The 26,128-nt window shown below is 40.2% G+C and overlaps 1 protein-coding gene across 2 annotated transcripts in view; it reads left to right on the plus strand.

Annotated features, from left to right (window-relative positions):
* The first annotated feature begins 11,473 nt into the window (after positions 1–11,473).
* Positions 11,474–26,128, plus strand: part of CPB2 (carboxypeptidase B2) — a 47,624-nt gene continuing 32,969 nt past the window's right edge. For both annotated transcript variants that reach the window (XM_058547690.1, XM_058547691.1), the window contains exons 1-2: positions 11,474–11,547; positions 25,853–25,928. In XM_058547690.1, coding sequence (XP_058403673.1) covers positions 11,474–11,547; positions 25,853–25,928 — 150 coding nt within the window. The remainder of the gene's footprint in view (positions 11,548–25,852; positions 25,929–26,128) is intronic.

The following is a 26,128-nucleotide window of genomic DNA, read 5'->3' on the forward strand; positions in this document are numbered from 1 at the left end:
AAGTCCACATTTTCCACAAATACCCCAGGAGATTCTGTGACTCACAGACCACCCTAGGAGAAGCACTGGTCCAGACCAGCTGACCTCCGCCCTGGCTACACATTGGAATCATCTCAAGAGCTTTAAAAAATGCTGATGCCTATGCCCCTCCCTTGGAGGTTCTGATATAGTTGATCTGATGTGCAACCCAGGGCAGCAGGATATTTAAAAGATCCCCAAATCACTCTAACTAGCAGTCAAGTTTGAGAACTGCTGGTCTATAGCCTGGGGTCCTTTCCAAAGGGCTGGCCTGGGTGGATCATCTTAAAAAGCAGAGAGACCAGGGGCCGGCCAGGTGGGGCAAGCAGTTAAGTGCGCGCGCTCTGCTGCGGCAGCCCGGGGTTAGTCGGTTCAGATCCCGGTCCTGCACAGATGCACTGCTTGGCAAGCCATGCTGTGGCGGTGTCCCATATAAAGTAGAGGAAGATGGGCATGGATGTTAGCCCATGGCAAGTCTTCCTCAGCAAAAAAAAGAGGAGGATTGGCAGATGTTAGCTCAGGGCCAATCTTCTTCACAAAAATAATAATAATAAAAAAAAAAAGCAGAGAGACCAATAAAAGGGAGGGAGGATTTAGAAAGGGGATATGAAGGGAGGGAAGTGTTCCGAGGACAAACCTTGCTTTCTTCACAATTTAACCATCCAGCCAATAAACATTTGCCTGTCTGGGTGCCAAGTAACCCTCTTGGTGCCACAAGTCTCAGGCTCGGTCCTGCTAGCCAAAGCAAATGAATCAGAACATGGGATAGAGTCTCTGTCTTCAAGCCTCAAATCCCCATCCTCAATAGCTTCCGAGATGGCATCATCTTTCCTCCCCCTTAGAAACCCAGAGGGGCCAGATATGCCAAACTTTTGTGCAAATTATAGAATGCTTCACTCTCCATGAATAAACATGAGAGATAACGTGTGGAAGGAAAAAACATTTATCAATTATGTGTCTTCAAAACCTCCCAAGATTATGCAGCTTTAATGGCTGAATGATTATGAAAGGAAAACTTGTAAATTGAGCCGCACCTGAACTCATAATAAAATGGCATGAAATTAATTGACTCTCACAGCACTTACCTAACAGTAAGCCTGAGCTGCATATCCAAGTGAGGCCAGCCAAGATCACAGCCCTTAACCTCAGGCCTCTCCAATTGAGAGAAAGGCAAAGCAGACCACTCCTTACAGGGGAGGTTATCTTAGGCACAGTCTCAATAAAAGCAGAGGGTTAGGGCTCTTGAAGAAACACTATATTATTTTTGCCACCTAATGTTCCAAATTGGCTGGGTCCCAGGTAGTATAATTCAATCAGATCCCCTGGGTCTGGAATGCCTTCTGGGGCAGAGTCATCATCTAACTCTCTGGGAGCAGCAAAGGAAGAGAACGAGCTGTCCCCGAGGTCACGATGAACTGGATAAGGCTCCAGGAAGAGAACACCGTGGCCCCTGCCAACTCTCTTCCTGGTTTATCTTTTTAATGTGAATGGGACATATTGAGCACCTGTTTTTGCCAGTTACTTTCAAATGTTATCCCATTGAATCCTCACAACAGCCCTCTGAGGCAGGTTATTATTAACCTCATTTTTCAGAAGAAGAAACTGTACCTTCTAGAATCTGAGAGATTGCCTGTGAGAGAGGAGTGGAGTCCGTCTGATCAAACGTTTGTGTTCTTTTCACTCCCCACAAGAGGTGCCAAGATCAGAAATCTCAAGGGGAGGTGAAGAATGAGGAAAGAAACCTGTCTCCATTTCTTTTCTTCTTCCTTCCTTCTTTTAGTTTTCTGTGTTTCTTTCTTTCTTCATATGATAAATTCTACTCAAGTGTCAGGTTTGAGGAGTTTTAGCAGTATACGATGGCATAACTACCACTACAATGAAAATATACAATATTTCTACTACTCTAAAAAAATTCTCCTGTACCTCTTTGTAAGTTAATCTCTTCCTCCCCACCCTCAGCCCCTGGCAACAACTAACCTATTTTCTGTCTCTGTAGTTTTGTCTTTTAGAGTGTTATATAGATGGAATCATACAATATAAACCTTGCAGTATCTGGCCAGTTTTACCTGGCGTGATGCTTTTGAGATTCATCCATCATGTTGCATGATTAGTAGTCTGCTCTTTTTTACTACTGAGGAGTATTTCACTGTAAGGATGTGCCACAATTTGTTTATCCAGCAGGAGAACAAAGCAAAGGAAGACAGTGAGGTCAAGATTTTTATTCTTCCAGATCCCTCCCTGCAGGATTAGCCAAAACTGGCTGAATCCCTCAATGTGAAGTCACAGTTCCTGTCAGGCAGCCCTCTCAGTGTGGCTGTCTGTCTCCAGGTTCCTATCCTTCCAGTGCCCTGGTGTTACTAGTCTTGGGATACTGAACCATCCCTGCCCACACTGGTGTAAACAGTACTTTTATTAAACTCCCCACAAATTAACCAAATTGAGTGTGCTATCTTACAACATTAACCAGGGAATCTTCTTAGGTTCAACTAAGCATATAGACTCACAAGACTTTCATCAGCCTCATTCAGCACCAGTTTACTCAGAGATATATAAGATAGAAACCAAAGCTTGACAGCAAGGCAGTGTCAGAGGTTCCTCTTCCATTTGAGTACAGTCCTGCATCGCTAAATGACGGGGGTACTTTCTGAGAAATGCATCGTCAGGTGATTTCGACGTTGTGCGAACATCATGGCGTGTACTCACACAAACCTAGATGGTACAACCTACTACACACCTTGGCTATATGGTACTAATCTTATGGGACCACCATCATATTTGCTGCCCACTGTTAATAGAAACATCGTTATGTGGTGCGTGACTGCAGTTCTTGGAGCAGTCAATGAAGCAGGCTACACAACTTCCCAGGCTCCCTGAATGATATTTCAGGTGTGAGGGAATGCAATTCACATCAGGCAGGTGTAGGAACCACTGTAGCTCAGTAGCCCCAGACCCCACGATAGCTGATCTTTTGTAATAACTCCATAGGCATAGCTTCCAGGTCCCTGTAGAGACATTCCCAGTTACAAAAGTCACCACACTCAAAAGCCTAAGTCTATTATGACCCAGTCAGCTCACTTATGCTGTGTCCCAGTCCAGACACAACTTGCTCAGCAGGGGTTGTTTCTGCCATAAGCAGTGTTGTCTAGGAACATAGTTGACATTTTACCTTTATCAAGTTCTCAGGAGAACAGAGTAAGAAAGATAGGCAAAGCTCAAATTTTCATGCAGAAAGGGACATCTGTTACCACTCAGACACAGGATATATATTTACTATGTCTCGTTATGTCTATTTAAGCTCTCATAAACAAATGGTAGAATGCTAAAGGCTTCCTTATGTTTTTATTTATTTCTCCTTGTATTTCTATCCCATTTTGCTTTATATATTAATGATTTTTAGCTCAAAAAGTTTAATGACTGTTGTATATTAATTATACCTGTTATCAATCCCAACTGATCGTTGTCCAGTTTAATGCTTTTGCTTTGACTGAACTTGCTTTGATTGAATTTTGATTGAACTTGCTTTGTCTGATTTTAACACTGCCACTTGTTTTGTGTGTGTATGAGGAAGATCAGCCTTGTGCTAACATCCGATGCCAATCCTCCTCTTTTTTGCTGAGGAAGATTGGCCCTGGGCTAACATCCGTGCCCATCTTCCTCTACTTTATATGGGACGCCGCCACAGCATGGCTTGACAAGCGGTGCGTCAGTGCGCGCCCGGGATCTGAACCTGAGAACCCCCGGGTGCGCGCCGGGGATCTGAACCTGAGAACCCTGGGCCACCAGAGCGGCGCGCAGGAACTTAACCACTGTGCCACCGGGCTGGCCCCACCTTTTATTTAATTAATAGACTGTTTTAGATCAGTTTTAGGTTTACAGAAAAATTGATTTGAAAATACAAAGAGTTCCCACATGCCCCTCCCCCCAAACACACACAGTTTCCCCTATTATTAACATCTTGTATTAGTGTGGTGAGGTGATATTGTGATTTATAATAAGAAATATATATTTGGGTTTTGTCCCTGTTTCTGGCACAGAGCTCCTAAAACCAGTGGAATTTTCCAAATGATAAGAACACTAGAAGCATCTTTTATGCTAATATTTGGTCTTTGACTCCAGGTCTTGACACAGGGTTCCTGAAACCCTTGTGATTTCCTGGGTGATAGGAGTGTCTTTTGTTCTAATGAGGTGACTTTGGGTGGGCTCCTGGATAGCTCCAGGATGAGAGCTCGACACCAGAAAGACCAAGCCGTGATTAGAAGCTGGGAATTTTCAGTCCCACCCCCATTCTCTTAAGAAGAGAGAAGAACTGAAAATGGAGTTAATGATAGATCATGCCTATGTGATGAAGCCTCTATAAAAATCCCAGTGGAAGGGGCTCGGAGAGCTTGCAGGTAGGCGAATACATCCACACCAGGAGGGTTACACACCCCAACTCCACAGAGACAGAAGCTCCTGCGCTCAGGACCCTCCCAGACCTCGCCCTATGTATTCTCTTCATCTGGCTGTTCATCTGAATCCTTTATCATATCCTTTAACAAACTGGTAAACGTAAGTGTTTCCCTGAGTTCTGTGAGCCACTCTAGCAAATTAATCAAACCTGAGGAGGGGGTTGTGGGAACTCCCAATTATAGCCAAGTCGGACAGGAGTTGTGGGTAACCTGGAGACCTACTACTTAAAATTGGCATCTGAAGTGGGGTAGAAGCAGTCTTGTGGGACTGACCTCTAAACCTGTGGGAGCAGACACTATCGCCAGATAGATAGTGTTAGAATTGAGTTAAACTGTAGGACACCCAGCTGGTGTCAGAGAGAATTGCTTGGTAGGAGAAAAATCCACACATATTTCGTCACTAGAAGTGTCAGAAGGAAAGTGTTCTGTATAAGTAGTAAAGGAGACACAGGAGAAAAACACAGGAGGAAGGACTGTGTTACTCCCTACTCAGGAGGGAGAAATTGGGTAGGTTTTTCCTATACAGGTACAATTTGTTACAATCGATGAATCAATATTGATACATTCTTATTAACTAAAGTCCATAATTTATATTAGGGTTCCCTCTTTGTGTTGTACATTCCGTGGGTTTTAACATGTGTATAATGGCGTGTCCATAATTACATGTAGATGTCATACAGAATAGTTTTGCTGCCCTAAAAGTCCTCTGTGCTCCACCTATGTGTCCCTCTCTCCCTCCCCCCAAACTCCTGGCAACCACTGATCTTTTTACTGTCTCCATAGTGTTGCCTTTTCCAGAACATGATGCAGTTGGAATCACACAGTGTGTAGCCTTTTCATATTGGGTTCTTTCACTTAGTGATATGTATCTGTGGCTAGATAGCGCGTCTCTTTTTATTGCTCTACACAAGCTTTTGTTTCTGTTTTGTTGATGTCTCTTTCTACACACCCTTAATTTTTAACTTTTATGGATCATTCTACTTTAAGTGTATAAATTATAAAAAGCATAGAGTGGCTGCCTGTGCTGGGAGAGAGGCAGGAGAGCTGAGAGAGACCCCTCCTGTGGGGCAGGAACCCTGAGCCCGCCGAAGGCTGAGGGCATAGCAGGAGAAATGAAACAATCCCTGAGGCAATCATATCCCAATCCCTGCTAAAGAAAAGGATTAGATCCCGCCCTCGAATAATTTGAAGTCTGTGGTAAATAAAATCTAAAGAAAATAACAGCAAAGTCCAAATCCAGATCATCTGCAGTCTAGATTGACTTCATCCTTCACACTAGTGGCCTGAGAGAAGAAGAAATGTGATCTATTTTGGGCGTAAATGCTATTTACTTTAGTCTATGCTCTCATTTTATACATTATATCTGGCATTCAATAAAAAAATTACAAGCCAGTGAAAAAGCAAGAAAACGTGACCTAACTTCAAGAGAGGAAATGGTTGAAGGAGCTAGATGCAGAAATTGCCCATGGGCAACATGCATGAACAGATAGGGTAATGCAGCAGTGAGAAGAAAATTCCTGCCAAAAACCCAAATACAAGGGTCAGACTTGAAAAATGTAATACAGAAAAGAAGAATTCTTTCAATGGACTTATCAGCAAACTGCAATAGCAGGGAAAAGAATAAGTGAACCTGAAGCCACATCAATAGAAAGTGTCCAAATTGAAGCACAAAGAGAAAAGAGTTAAGAAATAAAACTCAGAACTCTTCTAGTTATTATTGCTGTTAGAAAAAAATCACTACAAACTCAATGGTATAGATTCGCACTTACAGAGCCTTCTTTGATTTTTCACAAAGAAGACAAAGCAATTTCATGGCGAAATGAAGATCTTTTCAGCAAAGGGTGTCAGAACAACTGGATGTTGTGGGAGATCAAAATTGGCCACCCTGAAATATGTCTCTTTACCTTGATTATTTTCTCTGATGGACATTTGACCTCCCCCAAACTGCCTAAAGGAATTTATCTCTGGGTGTAGACAGATTGGCAGGGTCCTCGCTAAGCCCATTCTTAACAAAGTTCTGTTTACCAAATATTTACATTTGTAAAGGTATCTCCCTCTGTGTAGTGGGAAGAGCGGGGGATGACCCCATCTGTGAAAACTCTTATCAGGATGGAAGAAGAAGGCTTAAATGTACTTACTCTTGATTACTATAATTCCTGTCTCTCTGGCCACATTCTCTATAGGTGGCCCTGCAAAGCATTGTCTGACAAACATTTACATTTCCCTCTCCATGTAAATTTTCTTCTTCCCCTCTGAAATCCCAAACCACTACCACCCCCAACATCCTCCTTTGTCTGTAGCTGAAGATATTATTTAAGATGAGAATTGCTGATATTGTGTTGAGAAACTCAGTGTCCCTGGTTTCTCTCATGTATACATGTTATTAAACCTGGTTTTATTTTCTCCTGCGAACCTGTCTTGTTAATTACTCTGCCAGCCAGAAGAACCTTAAGGGAAAGGGTGGAGGGGGATTCTCCCTCTTCCCCAACAATGTCTATAAAGAAAATTAAAGAACCTCAGTCCCTGCCTCATACCATAACAAAAATTAATTTGAGATGGATCATAAACCTAAAAGTAAAAGCCAAAACTATAAAACTTCAAGAAGAATATTTTAATGACCTTGAATTAGTCAAAAATTTCTTACACAAGGGCCGGCCCCGTGGCTTAGCGGTTAAGGGCACGCGCTCCGCTGCTGGAGGCCTGGGTTCGGATCCCGATCCCGGGCGCGCACCAACATGCCGCTTCTCCGGCCATGCTGAGGCCGTGTCCCACGTACAGCAACTAGAAGGATGTGCAGCTATGACATACAACAATCTACTGGGGCTTTGGGGGGGAAAAATAAATAAATAAAAATTAAAAAAAAAATTTCTTAGACAAGATGTTACAGAAAGCATTAACCATTAAAGGAAAATTAATAAATTGAATCCAGCAAAATTAAAAACTTCTCCTCTTCAAAAGACACCAATAAAAAATGCGCAAGCCACAAAGTGGCAGAAAATACCCACAAAACATGTATCTGGAAAAGGAGTTGTATCTAGAATATATAAAGAACTCCTACCAGTTAATAGAAAAAAACAAATAACTGAATTTTTCAAAATGTTCAAAAGACTTTAACAGACACTTCCCAGAGGAAGGTACATTCATAATACTTATCTCTGATAAAGGACTGATGTCCAGAATATATAAATAACTCCTACAAATTAGTAATAAGACAAACCATCTGATTAAAAATTAGGCAAACAATTTCAACACACACACACACATACATATGGCCAAAAAGCACAGACTAATTTCTCCACATCATTGGTCATCATGGAAATATAAATTAAAACCAAAATTAAATACCACCATACACTTACCAGAATGGCTAAAATGAAAAATACTGCATCAAATACCAACAAGGATGTGGACCAACTAGAACTCTAATATATTGTTAGTGGGAATATAAAATGGTTCAACCACTTTGGATAAATGCACAACAGTTGCTTATAAAACTAAACATCCCTATTACCTAGCAATTCCACTCCTAGATATTTATACAAGAGAAATGAAAGCATTTGTCCACAAAAAAGCTTTGTATAAGTCTATTCATAGCAGGTCTATTCATAATAGCCCCAAACTGCAAGGATCCCAGATGTCCATTAATAGAAGAATGGATAAACAAATAGTGTTGTATTACTTAGAAATAAAAAGGAATCCATTGCTGGCACATGCAACAACATGAAAGAATTTTTAAAACATGCTGAGTAAAAGCAGCCTGACACAAAAAGAGTCCATGCTATATGCTGTAGACTGTATGTTTTTGTCCCCCTTCCCCTGCTCCTCATTCATATGTTGAAACTTAGTCCCCCATGTGATGGCATTTGGAAGTGAGACCTCTAAGAGGTGATTAGGTCCTGATGGTGGATCCCACATGAAAGGGATTAGTGCTTTTATGAAAGAGACCCCAGAGAGCTCTCTTGCTTTCTTTCTGTCATGTGAGGATACAGAAAGAAGATGGCCATCTATGAACCAGGAAGCAGGTCCTCACCAGAGACTTAATTTGCACCTTCACCTTGGACTTCCTACCTTCTAGAACTGTGAGAAATAAATGTTTGTGGTTTAAGCCACCAAGTCTATGGTATTTTTGTTGTAGCAGCCTGAACTGGCTAAGACAATATATGATTCCATGAAGCCCTAGAACAGGCAAAGTTAATCTATGGTAATAGAATTAGAATGGTGGTTGCTAGTGTGGGGGAAAATTGATTGGGAGGGTTGAAGGAACTTTCTGGAGTGATGGAAATTTTCTATACCTAGATAGGGGTGTGGGCTACTCGAGTATACATATTTTTCAAACCTAACCTAACTGTACACTTAAGATCTGTGCATTTTACTGCATGTACCTCAACTTAAAAAAGATACTGCCCTCTCCTGCCTAGGACTGGTTTATAAGTAGTTGCTAGTCTATATAGGAGACAGAGGAGTAACTAAACCAGGAGTAACAAAGCCAGTAACTAAGTCAAGTCATCCGTGCCTGGTGACTGGATCTTTGAAAGCCAGGATGTTATCATGGCAGAGAAACTCGAAAATCCAGTTTAAGGTTCTGAATTGGAAGCCCAGGGGCTGCTTGGAGGCATGTGCAAAACAGGGAGAAGTCAGCATAGATGGAGAAAGACAGAAAAGGAAAACAAAAGACTTCAAAATGAGCCCCGCAATCCAAGGTTCCAAATCACAGAAGAAATCAAATGCTAAGAAAGGCAGCCAACAACATCAACGATGAGAGCATGAATGCACCCCAAATAAAATTAATCTCCTAAAGCAGTTTGATACAAACTGCACAATAAGTATCCTGAGGATTCTTAGCAAGAGCTCTGAAGGAGCCATATCCATATAAAATTAAACAACATATTTTTAAATTATACTTTAAAATACTGATATAAAAGCAAAATGGATAAACATGAAAAAGAACCAGTTGGAAAAGTTGGAAAAGATTTATATAGTTATTGAAATAATAATAATTTTAAAAACTCACCTCAACTGACTATGTAGTCTACACTAGACACAAAGAGTAAATTAGTGAATTTGACAATAGTGCCAGAACTCAGCATACAGAGACAAAGATTATGATTTTTAAAAACATGAGAGGACAGTTACAAGACATGGAGAGTAGATCAAGGAACTCCAAAGGGAGCCCCTAAAAGGGACTAGCAAAGATACAATAGCTGAAGAAATAATAAATGATTTTCCGAAATTGAAGAAATATCTAAACCCTCAGATGGAAAGTACATTCTGTGTACCAAGCAAGGTGATAAAAAATAAATCCACATCTAGACCAGAGTAATGGATCTAAGCAGCATCAAAGAAAAGAATAATCTCTTAGAAGTCATCAAGTAGAAAGGACAGCTGACCTGCAGAGAAACGATTACCCGGACAGCAGATTCCTACCACACAACAGTAGATGCCAGAAGACAACGGAGGACCATCACACCAGAATATTCCATTCAGCTCAACTGGTCTTTGCAAGTGAGGGCAGAACAAAGTTATTGTTAGATATACCAAGCGTAACAGAATTTACCAGCAATAGATCTTCACCAAAGGAACTTGCAAAAGATTGCTTCAACAAAAAGAAATGTAAACCCAGAGAGGAAACATATGATACAAAATAAATAGAGAGCACAAAAATTGACCAGATTTGTCAGTAAATTTTAACTATTGACTGCTACTTTAAAGTTACTTCTTGTGTTAAAAAAAAAAAAAATGTAAAAATCTCTTTGGTTAGTTTTTCCCACTTGCCCCCTCAGTGTGCTTATGTTAGTCATTTGAAACACAAGTTCATTTTTTTTTGTTTGTATTCATTTTATTTATTTCTTTGCTTGTTTCTAGTATGTGAAAATCAACATGCTTCTAAAATTCAGAAGAATCCAAAAAGGTTTACTCAAAGAAGCGTTCCTCCCTCGCCTCTTCTGCCTTGTTCCTGTTCCTTCACCTTTTCCACCCAGTTTTTCACCCACCTACGGTAGGTAACTGATCTCATTTCTGGTCTCTCCTTCCAGTGTTTCTTTCTCCACAAATGAGCAGATATACATGCATTTTCTTTTTTCTCCTTCTTTCTTATACAAAGGGACTTTCCATTACATAGGTTTCAATGACTTCAAATCTCAGAGAGAGAGGTTTAAGATCTCAATCCTTTCCTTCTCAGAAGTCCATTGTGAGGAGGTTGATTTATTTTGCAAATTTGCCTGCCCTGACCTCAAGAACATTCAAATGCATTTACCAGTGGGAAGGTAGGGAGGGTCCCACGGCTCCATCCACTTACAGAGGCTAGGTGTGGCCTCGTCCTAGACAAAATGTTATAAGATACTACCTTCAGAATGATGTGTGGTGGGCCTGGTCTTAGATAAGGGCTACTGTGGAGACCTTCCTAAATAAACATGATTCCAAGCTACCTGATTTCTTTACTGCTCAAAAGAGCTCCCCACAACGTAGTATTCCTATTCTCCTATGGTGGGCTCATCATTCCATATGGACAAGGAAAAATCTCTTTGAATGGAGATTCTGCAATCCTCCTGACAAGCTCTTCTTCTCAGCCTTGCATCAGCCATAAATTTGAGAAACTCACCTTCCATGTCTTCATCTAAGTTGAAAATGTTGACAAAGACAAAGGCAAGGGAAAATCTTTTTAGTACTCCACTGGAGACTTCCCTCAGCATGGGTCATGATCCACTAGTCAACACTCTATGGCTATGGTTCCTCAATAAACCAGACACGTTCCTGCTACATTTCTATCCTTTTATTCTTGGCCTCATCTTCTCTGAGGAGTTAAATATTTTCTAGACCATCTAAACTAAGAACAACTCTCATACTACTTGCTTTTTGGGGGTGGAAATGGAAGTTAAATCGATTGATCACAGAAACGAGAGGGAACATGCCATTACATTTTAACTAGTGTGTAAAGAAGGCTCTGATGTAACCAGCTACAGGGCCCTTTCTCTTCAGAGAATTTTGTTTTACAGCAAATCGCTGTTGGGATGAAGCTTTATAGTTTCGGAGTCCTTGTAGCCATCGTCCTCTTCTGTGAGCAGCATGTCTTCGCATTTCAGAGGTAACCCAATAGAATCCTAAGTGGTGGCGGGCCATTCTCCCCACTTGTGTGCCCCGCATGGAATCCAGTCAGGGCACTGACCTGGGGAGCAAAATGTTAAAGTTTGAAGGTCAGCTCTTTCAGAAGCTTTCCATGTTGCCCTGACAAATAGTAGATTTCAGTATAATAAGTATCTCACTAGATTTAGGGTCTTTCTTTCTTTTCTGGCTTTAGATTTATTACTGAGAGAACTCTGAATAATATGTATAGTCAGTGGCTATGGAGATTAAAGAAATAGAATCTTTCATAAAAATAATTATTTACACCCTACCATATCACATGACTTATGTTTTTCTTGTCTTAACGTATAAAATATGTTAACTATGGATAATTTATTTTCCTCTTATACATAGAACATAGGAGAGAGAAGAGGGTAAATGTATCAAATAGGAGGTTTGGGCTGTGGGTGAGTAATCAGCATAGAACACGAAAGGAAGAATAGTTGTGTTTAAAGAGCACATACATGAGCATATCTAATTCTTATTTTGCTTAGTAGAGTGATTCCCTTAGGATTTTCTAATATAAACCACTTAGAAGATCTCAAATGAACTCATGCTCTAGCATACATAATACACGGTATGAATATTCCAGGCTAAGTGTAATATTGTAATTGATTACTCAATTTCTAGGCTGTTAAAAATTGACATTGTTTCCTCTGGAATTATCTTATTTTTTTCCTTTGTTTTGCTTCTATGATCCTTTTCTTCTCTAATTATCTCTGAGACAAATTCCTCTCCCCACATTAGTGAAAGGCGAGGAGAGAAGAGGACATACCAGGGACAGGGAAAATTCTACCAAAAAAACTTTTCTAAGTCATAAAGAGCCATAGGACAGCACTTAAGAAAATAGAGCTTGACTTGTGAGCCTAGAGCTGTTTGCACATCATCATTAAACTAACTATAGTTGTTCTTTTTTGTTCAATATGATCGTCAAGTGTGAAGCAACAAATTCCATCACCAAATAATGATTGTTATGGAATTGACATAGGAGTCAAATTGCTAGAGTAATTGGTGACTTATGTCTCTATGTTTTATTAAGAAATCAGATGACTGTGGTTTCTAAGGTCCTTGTCAGTTCTAATATCCCATAACTTGTTGATTGGCTTTAATTAAGGGTAAGGAAGAGGGAAGAAGGAAAACTGATTATCAACCGGTCCAACCTGGGTATTGCAGACAGAGGCAGCGTCATTCACTGGGAGGGAATGGGAGGAAATGCCTGGTTATTTAGCACCTGTGTTGTCCCATGCACTGGGCTAGGTGCTTGGAAATGTTACCTCATTAAATGCCTGCAATCCTACGTTCTGGAATCTTGATCGACATTTTACAGAGGAGGAAACTGAGCCTCTGGAAGAATAAATCATTTGCCCCAAATCAAACAAGTAACAAGTACATTCACCCATTTTTGTCTCCTTTCAACTCTTCGCTGCACAGCATTCCTTCTAAAAAATCTAGAAATTAGGAAAAGAGCCCATTTGAAGGGAGATCAGATTTAGTCACAGCAAGTTTGTGGAGAAGACAGTCAGTGTGAAATGCAGTCTGGAAGAAAGGCCGGGCTGGAGGTCCAGTATCACGGTCCTCACCTGTGGCGGGTCTAAACGTGGCCCCCGCACCAGCCCAGGACAAGCGTCGTCACAGTTGGCTATGGCAGAGCTTGGTGGGCTCACCCACAGACCACCATCTGAATCACATGGTGAACTAAACTCCTTGATGAGACAACCATTAGTGAGATATGCCAAATACTTCACCATGTCGCTTCAAAATCAGTAAGCATATAACAGTTTAGTGGGACTCAATATTACGCAAATAAAGGGAATACACAGAAAGAAAATAGTGAATAAATGATTGAGAAAATTCCCTCATGCATGGTTTTTCTTGCTATTTTTGGCTTCAGCACATACTTTGAAGACGGATTGATACCTATGCTTGAAAACAGGAATGAGAATATAACTATATTTTAACCAAACACTATCATATTGAAAATATTTTAATACTTGGTGTATATTGTGATAGTCCCTATGTCCTGGGGGAGAGGGAACTGCAGCTTTGCGGGCAAAAGCATATCTGATTCCTCGGTCCCATACTTCCACTAGAAACAACATTACAAACTCTTCTTTATGTGAGTAAAAATAATTTTTTTACCAAATGTTTCTGAGGGCTGCTTTTCCAGGAATGGCTTATTACTGAAGCTGAAAGGGAAATCTAATTTCATTCACGGCGACAGACTTTGATGAATTATTTCTGGGAGCAAGCGTATAAACCCTCCCAAAAAGAGATAACTGTCTGGCTTTTTCCTAAAGCTGTTCTTTGTTATTGTTTTCTTGCTGCGTTTTCCTAATAACACTTTGTATTCAGGCAATCTCTTAGAGGCTGATTTGTAGGTGCATCTTGATAAATCTCATCAGTGAAATGCCCTGGAACAGGAACAAAAAAGTTTTAAAGGCATAAATACCATATGCCAAAGAGAAAGGCAGCCAAAAAAACCAAAACACGTCTCCATATTCACTTGCTTTTAAGGGCAAACACTATAAAGGATAAAAATAAAATACTAGCAAAAATCTTGTAAACAGAGTCATTAATTGTCCTGTGCTGGGATTACCTAAGTGCAGCCTGTCAGCCAAGACTATTTATTTGGAAAAAGGAAGTGAGGAAAAGTAGGAAGAAAAGAAAGAAAAGGAATTGAACAGTGGAGGAGGATTGAGGATAGAGGGCTTCTGAATTATTGATAGACCACAGGAAGTGTTCCCTCTATTGACTTCATGTACTATCTGCCGCCTGGAGACCAGTTTATTCTCTTTCACTTAGCTCCCACTGATATATTATTTTCATTTTAAAGAACAGGGTACCAGTGGCCTTAAAATGCTGTAATGCATAAAATAAAATTGCAGCCTTGGGCTATGTTCCATTGTTCAGAGGCATCTCACCAGCTTTTTAAATTCAAAAATCATCTTTCAGAACTATGGCAAGTACGAACCACCTCCTGTAAACAATAGATGGGGACGACCTTGATGAGCATAATTGTGTTCTTAGAGAGGATGCAACATAAGAAGTGTTGCCTAGGCATTAAAAGCTCAGGATCTGGGGAGGTGAGGTGCAACCTCAGATCTGCTATTTATTAGTCATGCAGCCTTGAACAAGTTACTCATCCTCTTTGAGCCTCAGTTCACTTTTTGTGTAAAGTGACCTATTACTTCACTGTGCTTGTATTTTTCTCTCTGTTTTTGGTGCAAGCCTGTTTTTTTTCAAATGGTTATTGCTTAAATACTGTACCTGCATCACTTCAGAGATATGATCAAAACAGATCTTTAGTTTTCATCCCCCATTGTTTCATTACATTCTGTGTGATGGGGTAAGCTTCCCCTGCCCTTGCATGAAAAGTTAGAAAACTCATGGCTTTTTAGCCCACTTCTAAGTAACTGATAGTCCTTGGGTCATGTTAAAATGCAAACAATCTCAATTCAGAAACTAGAATGTCAGCTCCAACCAAGGTATATTCAAATGTCTCAATCTTTATTTATAGGAAAACAACCCCTCACCCCTCTCCATACACATTCCTGACTCTTTCTCATTAATCCTTTTCTTGGGTTTTAACTTCTTAGAGATTTTTGAGATTCCCTTGCGGGGAAATTCTCCAGACCAGGAAAGAGGCATCTCCTTCTAGGTGGTCATCTGTGACTCCATCCCTCACCGCTAGGAATCTTGGAATCACCTCCAGGTTCTTGTTGCTGGGATCTTTCCACTCCTGTAGGTGGCGCTATTGGATGGCATCTGAGTTATACGCATATGCAACATGAAGCGTTTTCTTTTAATTTTAATGACTATCCAGCCAATTGGAGACCAGCCATGCACAGGTGTAGCTTTCCCAGGAGCAAGCTAGGCGCCACTCCTGGCATCTCTAAACTTGAGGATACATGTTAAGACTCTCACACTATCCCTTGGAAGTCCTCCCTACTAGGTTGAGATGAAGGAAGTAACACCCCAAGACTTCATCCCCTTTGGGAGAGCGGGGACTGACAGAATTGCACCAACTTGCTCCAAAGAAATATCTTCACAAATCCTCTCCCTCTCTCCACTCTGAACACTTTTCATAGCCTCTCTCTAAGTAAGGGGCCACGGAGTCATGAAACTAATTTTCAAAAACTGTAAATTTGACATAAGATGATCTGACTGACCCTCATCCGGTTGCTTGATTCTATTGTGTTAGCACTTTGGTCAAACTCGAGATGGGAAGAGTCCAGCTCAGCACAATTTGAACTCGGACATATTAATATATTTTATGGCAAATTTTTACCCTCATAATTTTACTCCTCCACATTTCCTAACTTGTTTTCTGTATTTCCTTAAAATTTTTCTCCTTAAGAAAGAGGTTCATTTGGAGAACACATTTTTTACCTTTACATTTTCTTTCTTTCTGCTTCTGTTAATTAACTTTGGTGCTTTCCCCTCGTTTAATACATTAGAAAAGTATCCCAAGTGTCTTATCTTCTAGTCAACACAGACTTCCTTTACATGGAATTGAGATTTAGGCTTTGTTTGAATAACTGGAGAACTCATTGCTTGGTAAGGCATCCCACTTCATTGTTGACTTAACTTGTTAGGAAGTTCACTCTAAAATTATAATGATTTAGTTATACAAATCCCCACTTCTTTATACTTCACATCAAAAGAAAGCTTTGAGTTTACCACTCTTGTGCTCAAATTCCCAAAATGGTGCCTAATCACCTTGTAAATAAGAGCCACAGTCCTACCCCAGTATTTAAGACCTTCAATGATCAGGTCCTAGCATGCCCATTCATCCTGGCTTTGTTTCCTGGTACATCCCAACATAAGCCCCACATTCCTGCCCACCCAGACCACTTGCCATTCCTTAAGCTCTGATTTTGTTTTTCCACTTCTGCACCAGCACTGATGCCATTTCATCTCCAATTCACTCATCAAAATTCTACCTATCTTAGTCTTATGCCATTACTTTCCCTTTCACCTATCAAATCCTAATATCCCAGAAGTCCAGCAAAGTGTCTCCATTCTCTGGCTACCCTAGCCAAAAATGACTTCTGACTTTGTTTTCTTGTTGCAGAGTATTTATACCACTCATATTGCACTTTCCATGTTTTATCTCACACAGTAGGCATTTGGATCTGTTGTGGGTTAGTTTCCCCAGGAAGGAGACTCTGAGATAGAGATTTGCATGTAGGAAGTTTACTGGAAAGTGATCTCAGGATCAAAATTTGTGGAGGAATGAGTGAAGGAGAATTGGGCAGAGGAGGAATTGAACTGTGGTGCAGTCCCGACAGAGGCCTCAGCTACGCCTGCAGGGAACCATGAAGCTGAGTTGTCCTCGCAGAGTTGTTCCAAATTGGAGCAAGGGGGTATGCCTTTATAACCCTTAGTAATTAGTCACTGGATGTGGACTTACCTGCAAGGGGGCACGATCATGGCAAAATGGCCCTCTTCAGTCGAGGGAAAGTCCTGGAAAGGGACTCAGCTGGGAGCTGCCAACGCTGCCAGGAGCTAGGGAAATGAGAGTTCATTCCTGGATGGGGATCTGGGCAGCACAACACTGCATCTGCTATAGTCCACCCGTGTGCCACTCAGATCAATCTGCTTCATAAAATAAGCTTTGGGAGCAGCTCCTCTGGGATTTGATTGGTCTCTTTTCCTGAAGGAAACATACAGAAGGAACAGTACTAGGATTAACTAGAGCCTGTACAAGTACGGCTAGTCTTGAGAAGCTAACTAATATTCATCATTCCCCTTCTCTACCATACATTCTGTTTTCCCCTCACCAGCACCTATGCTGGTCTAGGCGGCTTACCTGGTGAGATGACCCAAACCATCAGCCCTCAGAGTCTGACCCCCCGTCACCATGCCCTCTTGAGCCATGGCTACTGCACTTGTTCATATATATCAAAGTTGGACAAGGGAGTATCACAGAATGCCTAAGTTTATCACTTGCATGCCAAACATAGTCTTCCCTGCCACCTTCACTGTGTGAGTACAGCCCTCAATATCTTCCTGATGATCAAGGCTAATTACCCCTTCCAGCCTAACTCCTCTCCTCATGATCTCTTGGCACGAGGAGACTGAAATGACTGCGTAACAGCAACAGCTTTCAGTTTGATAAGACTCTGGCTATGCCACTTGTGGAAGCATTTCTCCTCTGGGAACCAGAACTTTTTTTTTTTTCTTTGTGAGGAAGATCATCCCTGAGCTAACATCCATGTTAATCCTCTTTTTGCTGAGGAAGACCGGCTCTGAGCTAACATCTATTGCCAGTCCTCTTTCTTTTTTCTCCCCAAAGCCCCAGTAGATAGTTGTGTGTCATAGTTGCACATCCTTCTAGTTGCTGTGTGTGGGACGCGGCCTCAGCATGGCCGGAGAAGCGGTGCGTCGGTGCGCGCCTGGGATCCGAACCTGGGCCACCAGTAGCGGAGAGCGCGCACTTAACCGCTAAGCCACGGGGCCGGCCCCTGGGAACCAGAACTGTTAAACTTACAGAGCCCATGTTGTAGATTGAAAGTACAAATTCCCCAAGTGCATCACTCAGAATGGTGGTAAATGGAGCCACTCCAACTTGGTTCCTGTCTTCCAACTATGTCGTCTACGTAGAAGGGACATAGCATCATATAATGATTATTGATTTAAAGTGCACACTGTACTCTTCTGAGGGAGGTTGCCCCTTTTCAAACTAATACCTCAGCTGATCCTTCAACAGCCCATCGTAATTGCTGTATCAGGCCATCAGCTCTGGGTAGTGTGATATGTGGATCTCATGGTTATGTGCCCATCTCTGCACCTCCCTTGTTGTAAAGTGGATCGCTTGATCTGATACAATGTTACATGAGATCCTGTGTCAGTGGATTAAACACTATGTAAGCCCTATGTGGTGACGCTGGCTGAGGCCTTGCAGGCGGGAGAAGCAGACCCAGACCTAGAGAGCAAGGGGTTAATTTGTCGCCAAGTGGTTGCTTGGTCTCCTGGAAGAATGGTGCCAATTAAAGGCCTCAGTTTTGGTCTCTGGCAAGTTAGACATTTGGCAGCAGCAGTAGCTCAATCAATCTTGGTGAGTAGGAGCCTATGCTGTTGGACCATGAATTGCCAGTACAGTGGCTGCAATCGGGACTCCCAGTTGGTTGAGTTTCATGGTCTACTGTCATCCTCTGGTATCCATCTGGTTTTTGTGGAAACCAGACTAGTGAATTAAAACTGGATTTTATGGGAACCATCATCCTTGCATCTTTAGGTCTTTAAGGGTGATACTAATATCTGCCATTTCCCCTCCAGGATGATTTTTTTTTTTTTAATTTTGCTCTCTTGGCTGGGGGTGGACAGTTTCACCTTTTGGCTTTTCCCGCTATGATAGCTCTTACTTTACAGGCAAGGAACAAATGTGGGGGTTCTGCCAACTACCCAGTATGTCCATTTCAATTATACATCTGGGGACCATGGAAAGGATCATGGGGGGATCCATGGACCCAGTGCACCCACTATGAGCTGGACTTAGGCTAGGACTCCAGATCTCCAGGTTTCAATGTCAGCTTGGACCCTGCATCCAAAAGACCTGAAAATGCTTGAGTATTCCCCCTTCCCCAGTGTGCAGAGTACCTGAATTAATTACCATAGGTCCCTTTGGGAAAAGACTGAGGAAGTCATGATCATATACCCTTTCTATACTGCTGCATGGCTTTTCCTTGTGGGGACCTGACTCCTCCTTTAGGCAAGAGATTTTGGGTCTAAGAACTGGCTCAGGTCTGGAAACTGGGCAATGGATTGTGACTTTTGATTGGGATAGCTGTCCTTAGCCCCTCTTATTATCCGTCCTTGATCTATTTTGATTGTAAAGATGGAGCAACACCTTTGGTGGCTGCCCATAAATCTTGCCCCTAAGAACTCTGTGTTCTCTTAACTAACTCTATAGCTTTCTGAGGGTCATGTCCCTCTAGCTGCCACTCTTATCTTGCTGCTTATTACAATAATTGTACCCAACTTGTTACTGGTGGTTAAGCACTGCCACCAGGCTTCTGTTGTATAGTGATCTCATTGCCCCCATTGCTATTTGGGAGCTCAGTTCTGTATTGTCAATCTCCTACTATTAGCCCTCAAGATCTACTCCCACCTCTTCTCCTGGGCTCCAAACCAATAGCTGGGGTTAAGTCATGACATAACCTGGCTGTGGAAGTTCCGAGGATGTTAATAAAAGGAAGGGACTATATCCCTAAGAAAGTGCACTGGCCCGTGATACAGGATTTGACATTCTAGTTAGATCCTTGGGAGATGGTGCTAATTGCTTCTAGGATGATTTTTGGAAGCTTGGAAAAAACAATGGCCTACACTAAGTGAACTGGAAATATTAGAACTATTGTGGCAGATGGTGAAAAAAGGAATCAAAGAATTCCTAGAATAGGACATGCTAGAATGAAAGTGCTACGAAAGGCTAGAAAATGGGTGACTATGTTCCACTGTTGGGCTCAAAGGACATTTGAAAACAATAGAGAATGTGCTGGTGAGAGGGTCATCAGCATTACGAGAAGCTTAGTAGTGGCTTTTTCACACGCAGAGTAGCTTTTTTAAATAATTTTTTCCCTGATTAAATAAAAGAAGAATTCTTTTTTGGTTAAAAAGTAAATAATGTAGAAAAGTATAAAATTTGGGAGAAAAACACTGAAATTTCATCACCCTGAGAAAACATCATTAACATTTTGGTGATAATACTTTCACGCATTTCTCTATACATTTATATATATCTGTGTATAATTTTACATTAGTCGAATATCGTATCTCCTATTGGAACTATAGAGACTTTTCTTTTAAAAACAATGTTATTTGCTCTCTGCTCCCCTCACCTACCCAATCCTTCCCACCTACCCGCCCATTCCCTGCCCACCAAATCAATGTTAATAATGTGTTGTTTATTTATTCATAACTTTCCCCTGTTTTTAACACATATAATTTTCCTTTTTCTTTCTAATTTATTTTTTTACAAAAATGGGATAATATTTCACAGAGTTCTACACTTGCTTCTTGCTTCTCTTGCTTAATACATCATGTGAATCTCCCTCAAGTTAACTATTATAAACCTAACTCATACTTTATAATAGCTACAAAATATTCTAGAACGTGGAGACCCCACCAACATTCAACAATTCTGTTACTGATAAGCATTCATATGGTTTCCAGTTATTGTTACTATGAATAATCCTGCAATACATAGCCTTGAACATATACCCTTAAGCACTGGTTGAATAGTTGATTCTAAAACTGTACCAGAGATTGATATAAAATTTCCTAGTCTATTGTTGCTGTGAGCCACTCTTTCCCTCTTTTGATAATTGAGTCTCCATAGGCTTATTTCCAGAGTTTATAATCTTTTAATCATGCTTTCCAAAATAAAACCATCCTCCATCCTACTATCAAAGTTATTCTTATAAATCACTAGTCAAATGATGTCACTTGTCTAATTCTTAACTGCCTACAAGATAAAGATCAAATTTCTCAGCATGCCTTCAAAATCTTCTCTAGGGGAAGACTAACATAAGTTTGCAAACTCTTTTCTGTTTAGCTACCACACTTTTCTTGCCCTAACCACCTGTATCCTACATTTGGCAACAATGAGCAGCTTGCCATTTCCCCAGCCATGCTCTTTTGTCTCCCACCATGTGCTTTTACATACTCTTACTCACCCAGTTATCTCTTCCCTGAAGCCTTTGCCAAGATGACAAGAGAAATTATCATAACGTCTTTTGTGCTTCCAGAGCTCTTGGTACGTGTGGGTCTTTAAATAAAATTTTTATTTGGAATATTTTTAGATTTATAGGAAAGTTGCAAAGATATTACAGAGAGTTCCTGTATACCCTTTGCTCAGCTTCCCCTAATGTTATAATCTAACACTACCATGGCATATTTGTCAAAACTAAAGAAACCTACGTTGGCACACTCCAGACTTTAACTAAACTCCAAACTTTATTTGGATTCCACCAGTTTTTCCACTAATGTCCTTTTCTGTTTCAGGATACAATGTATTTAGTCGTCGTGTTGCTGATGTCCAATTTCTTAAGTGCATTGTCATATATATATATGTGTATATGTGTATATATATATATGTGTATATATATATGTGTATATATATGTGTATATATATATGTGTGTATATATATATATATGACAATGCACTTAAGAATATATATATATATGTATTCCAGTTTTTTAGTTGTTTTGGTCAGGAGCATAAACCTGGTCCCTGTTTCTCCATCTTGGCTGGAAGCAAAGTCTAAGTTTAGTTTCAAATAAAGAAAGATCAAAACATTTTCTTTCTGATTTAAAAAATATTTATCCTCACATTTCAAGAGAAGTAAATTTGTTCAAAAATAAAAGAAAAATCTCTTTAAGTTAAAACATGGGCTCCCTTCTGGCATATGTCACCGTAGGGGAGGAAGAAATTTTCCTCTACCCTCTAGGTTCTTCTGGCTGGTCTAGGAATTAAATTGACATGAGACAGACTAGTAGGAGAAAATCAAATTTAATTCATTTTGTACAAACAGGAACCCTACGTACATGAGAAGTTCAGAGACAGAAAGGTAAAGTGAGGTATTTATGCCATCTTGAGCCAAGGAATGGGATAGGGGCTTGGGGCTTCAGAGGGGAGGAGGGTAATTCACAGGATGATAAAAAGAGCAGGTGTTCAGTAATTAGATGCTTGTCCTATCATACAGATAGGTCATAAAAAGGTTATTTCTGGTAATTACTCTCTCTATAGGCAAGGCCCTTAATTTAAATTCGTCAAGAGAGAGGTAGAAGTTTCTCTGGGGCCCGCAGAGTTTTGATTGCCTTCAGCCCAAAATATTCCACATGTCGAAGTGGCACATCTTGGGGCAGCTTGCTCTGAACCCCATCATCACCAGTATAGCTTAATTTTAATTTAAATAAAATAGTCTTGTGCAGTTACTTGGAGGTCTGCTGGAAACCTGATAAAGCCATTGCCATTTTGTTAGCAGATTCCACATATACCTGCAATCCATCATATCACTGTTTCCTTTCTCTCTTTATGCAAATCTCCCTCGTTTGCAAAAATGGATGGAGACCGGAAATTTACTAAGAAATTCTTTCCTATCTGATTAAGTGGCATATGAAAATAAAGTGGATCCATGTTGATTCACACTAATCTATTGCCTTGGCTTTGCAAGTGTCGCTCAGCATGGCTCATGGCCCTAGCAAGCACTGCAAGAGAGGAAAATAGGATAAAGCAAAGGTGAGAAAACAAATTAAACCAAATGTCAACTTAAAGAAAAAAATGTGTTAATGTAATTTGCCACATTAAGAGATTAAACCAGAGAACACTTATGCTCATCCCATAAAAACATGTGATAAAGATCCACACCCATTGGTGATAAAAACTCATAGCAGAGATTAGAAAGAAACTTCTTTAACCTGATAAAAGTCACCTACCAAAACCCTACAACAAGCATGCTAATGGGGAAAATTAGAATGTTTTCCTTAAAAATTATGAATTATACATTTTATTTCTACTTCTATTCAACACTGTACTGCAGATCCTAGCCAATATAGTAAGACAAGGGAAAAAAAACTCTATAAGCATTGAAATGAAAGAAGCAAAAATTAGTATGTGCGGTTGTAATGATTGTTTGCAAAGAAAAAACCCCAAAATATCTACATTAAAATGATCAAAATTATCAAGGGAGCTGGATAGAAAATCAATATCTAAAAATCAATTTCATTTCTATACCTCGGCAAGAAAGAAATAAGAAATGGAATATTAAAAGTTACCTTTTACAAAAGAAAAAACAAATTTGCCAGAATAAATATAATAAAAAATGTGCAACATTTTTATGGACAAAAGTATAAAACTTTTTTGAAGGCTATTAAAGAAGGCCTAGGGCCGGCCCCATGGCTTAGCGGTTAAGTGCTCGCGCTCCGCTGCTGGCGGCCTGGGTACGGATCCCGGGCGCGCACCGATGCACCGCTTCTCCGGCCATGCTGAGGCCGGGTCCCACGTACAGCAACTAGAAGGATGTGCAACTATGACATACAACTATCCACTGGGGCTTTGGGGGAAAAAAAGGAGGAGGATTGGCAATAGATGTTAGCTCAGAGCCGGCCTTCCTCAGCAAAAAGCGGAGGATTAGCATGGATGTTAGCTCAGGGCTGATCTTCCTCACACACACACACACACAAAAAAGTAAAGAAGGCCTCAACCAATAGGAAAATCTACTGTATTTACTGATAAGGAGACTCAGAATCATGAGGTTGTCAGCTCTCCCCAAATTATTTATCTATGGATTCGATATAATTCTAATCAAAACCCAAAGTTTTTTCACGGAACATGACAAACTGATTTTTTAAATTTATGTGGAAAAGCAAAGAATCAAACGAAGAGGATCTTAAAACAGAACTAGGCAAGGGAGAAGGAAAGCAGGAGCTTGTTCTATAGGATGTTAAGATTTAATATGAAGCTACCATCACAAAGACGAGTGGTATTTGCACAAAAGTAGACCAATAAACCAATGGAACATAATAGAGAGTGAGAAATAGACCACACTGTGTTAGTGAGGGTAATCCTTGATTATGCTATAACGCCTAACACACCATGAAATAGCTTTACTTGCCACAACAAAAGTTTATTTCTCACTCATATCACCAATTGATGGAGGTCACAGGGCTCTCCCTGGTGCTCTCCTCCGACTTAAGAGATCTGGGTTGCTTCCATTTTGCAAATGCACATCTTGGAGTTCTTTGCTTCCAGCCACAGGAAGAGAGAGAACATATGCACGTGAAGACTCCCATCTGCTCTTAACTGTAGCACACCACTCCCACTCACATTCCTGTTGTCAGAACTCAGGCACCTGGTCTCAACACAATCACACGGAAGGCTGGGAAATGTAGTTTTTCTGTGTGCGCGGGAAGAGGAAATGGTGTGATGAACCAGCATGGTCTCTGCCAAAGAGTGTGAAAACTTATCTATGACAGAATTGGCATAGCTGATCCCCGGGGAAAGTATTAACTATTAATAAATGATGCTTAGAAGAAAAAAAGAAACTCAATTCCTTCTTTACTCTGCACACAATTTTGTAATGGATTAAAAACTTAAATGAGAAAGTCAAAAGAAATATAGGAGAATATCTTTATGACCTGGGGATTAGGAAAGAGTTCTTAATACACAAAAAAAGCACAAACCTAGAAGGAAATGATGGATGAAATATGTCATAAAGAAAGAGAAAATACAAACTGGTAGAAGATATTTTCAATACATATAATTGACAAAGGATTAGTATCTAGACTATAGAAAGAAATTATACTAGTTGATTGTCACAGAAAATAATTGAATGTAAACAACTGTACTTCATTGGTAAGTCAGAAATTTAAAATCACAAGAAGGTTCCATTTCACAATCATTAGATTGGAAAAGTTAAAAAGTCAGAAGGCATCAAGTGTTAGCAAGGAGGAGCTATAGGAAATCTTTTCTACTACTGGTACAGAAAGTTTGAGAAATAATTTGACATTATTCTATGAAACTAAAATTGTGCATACCCCCCAAGAAGTAGCAATTCCACTTGTAGACAAATTCTTGCACATGTGAACTATGGCTAGATACTTCAACACAGATGATAATCTTGAAAATACAATGTTGAGTGAGAAAACAAGATACAGGAGAGTACACATAGTATACCATTTTTATAGAGTTAAATCAAGCAAATATAAGGATATTTTAAGAATCCACACATGCAAGCATTCATACATGCGTTTAAGAATCCATACTGTAAAGAAAAGCAAGGTAATGAACAAAAGTGAGAATTTGAGGTAGTGGGTACCTTTGGGGATGTGACAGGGGCCAGAGTGGGGAGGAGCCCACAAGGAGCTTCAATGACACTAGTAGAGTTGGATTTCTTAAGTGGGGTAATGGGTTCCTAGGTATTCATTTTATTATATAATAAGCTAGTGTTTGCATAAATATTTCCTTATGCTTCATATATTTAATTTTTAAAATTAAAACACACACACACTTACGAGAGAAGAAAGAAGTACTCTGCAAACTGACTGCCATTCAAGAGAGCTGTTGATTTTGCAATTGCTTAGGAGCAGAAAGAATGAAAGAGTATATGTTCTCTTTTTAACACTTAGTCTGTAGCAAGATCCTCTTTCCTTTTAACATTTTAAGTTTGTTTTCCTTTTACGATTACCTAGAAGCCCTTCTCAGTATAATTTATCTCATTTCCACTTTTTATTTAACATCAAAATCCTGTTTTATTCTTTCCCAGTGGCCAGGTTTTATCTGCTCTTCCTAGGACCTCTCGGCAAGCTGAAATCCTGCAGAATCTTACTACAACATATGAGGTAATTTCTTCCTCATTTATCTTTATATTGGTTTCATTTTGTGTAAGTATTGTGTGCCATGCTCTCTCTTCTATGTTGTCTGATATATATAGCTAGCATAAACCCCTCTTTCTCATAGCCTTCTCCCTCTTCCCATAATCACAAGATTTTGCTGGTTCCCAAAATCAAACCTTCTTCATTTGCTCTATTGGCTTTTCAGC

Source organism: Diceros bicornis, chromosome 9 (assembly GCF_020826845.1).
Source record: "Diceros bicornis minor isolate mBicDic1 chromosome 9, mDicBic1.mat.cur, whole genome shotgun sequence".
Taxonomy (NCBI): Eukaryota; Metazoa; Chordata; class Mammalia; order Perissodactyla; family Rhinocerotidae; genus Diceros; species Diceros bicornis.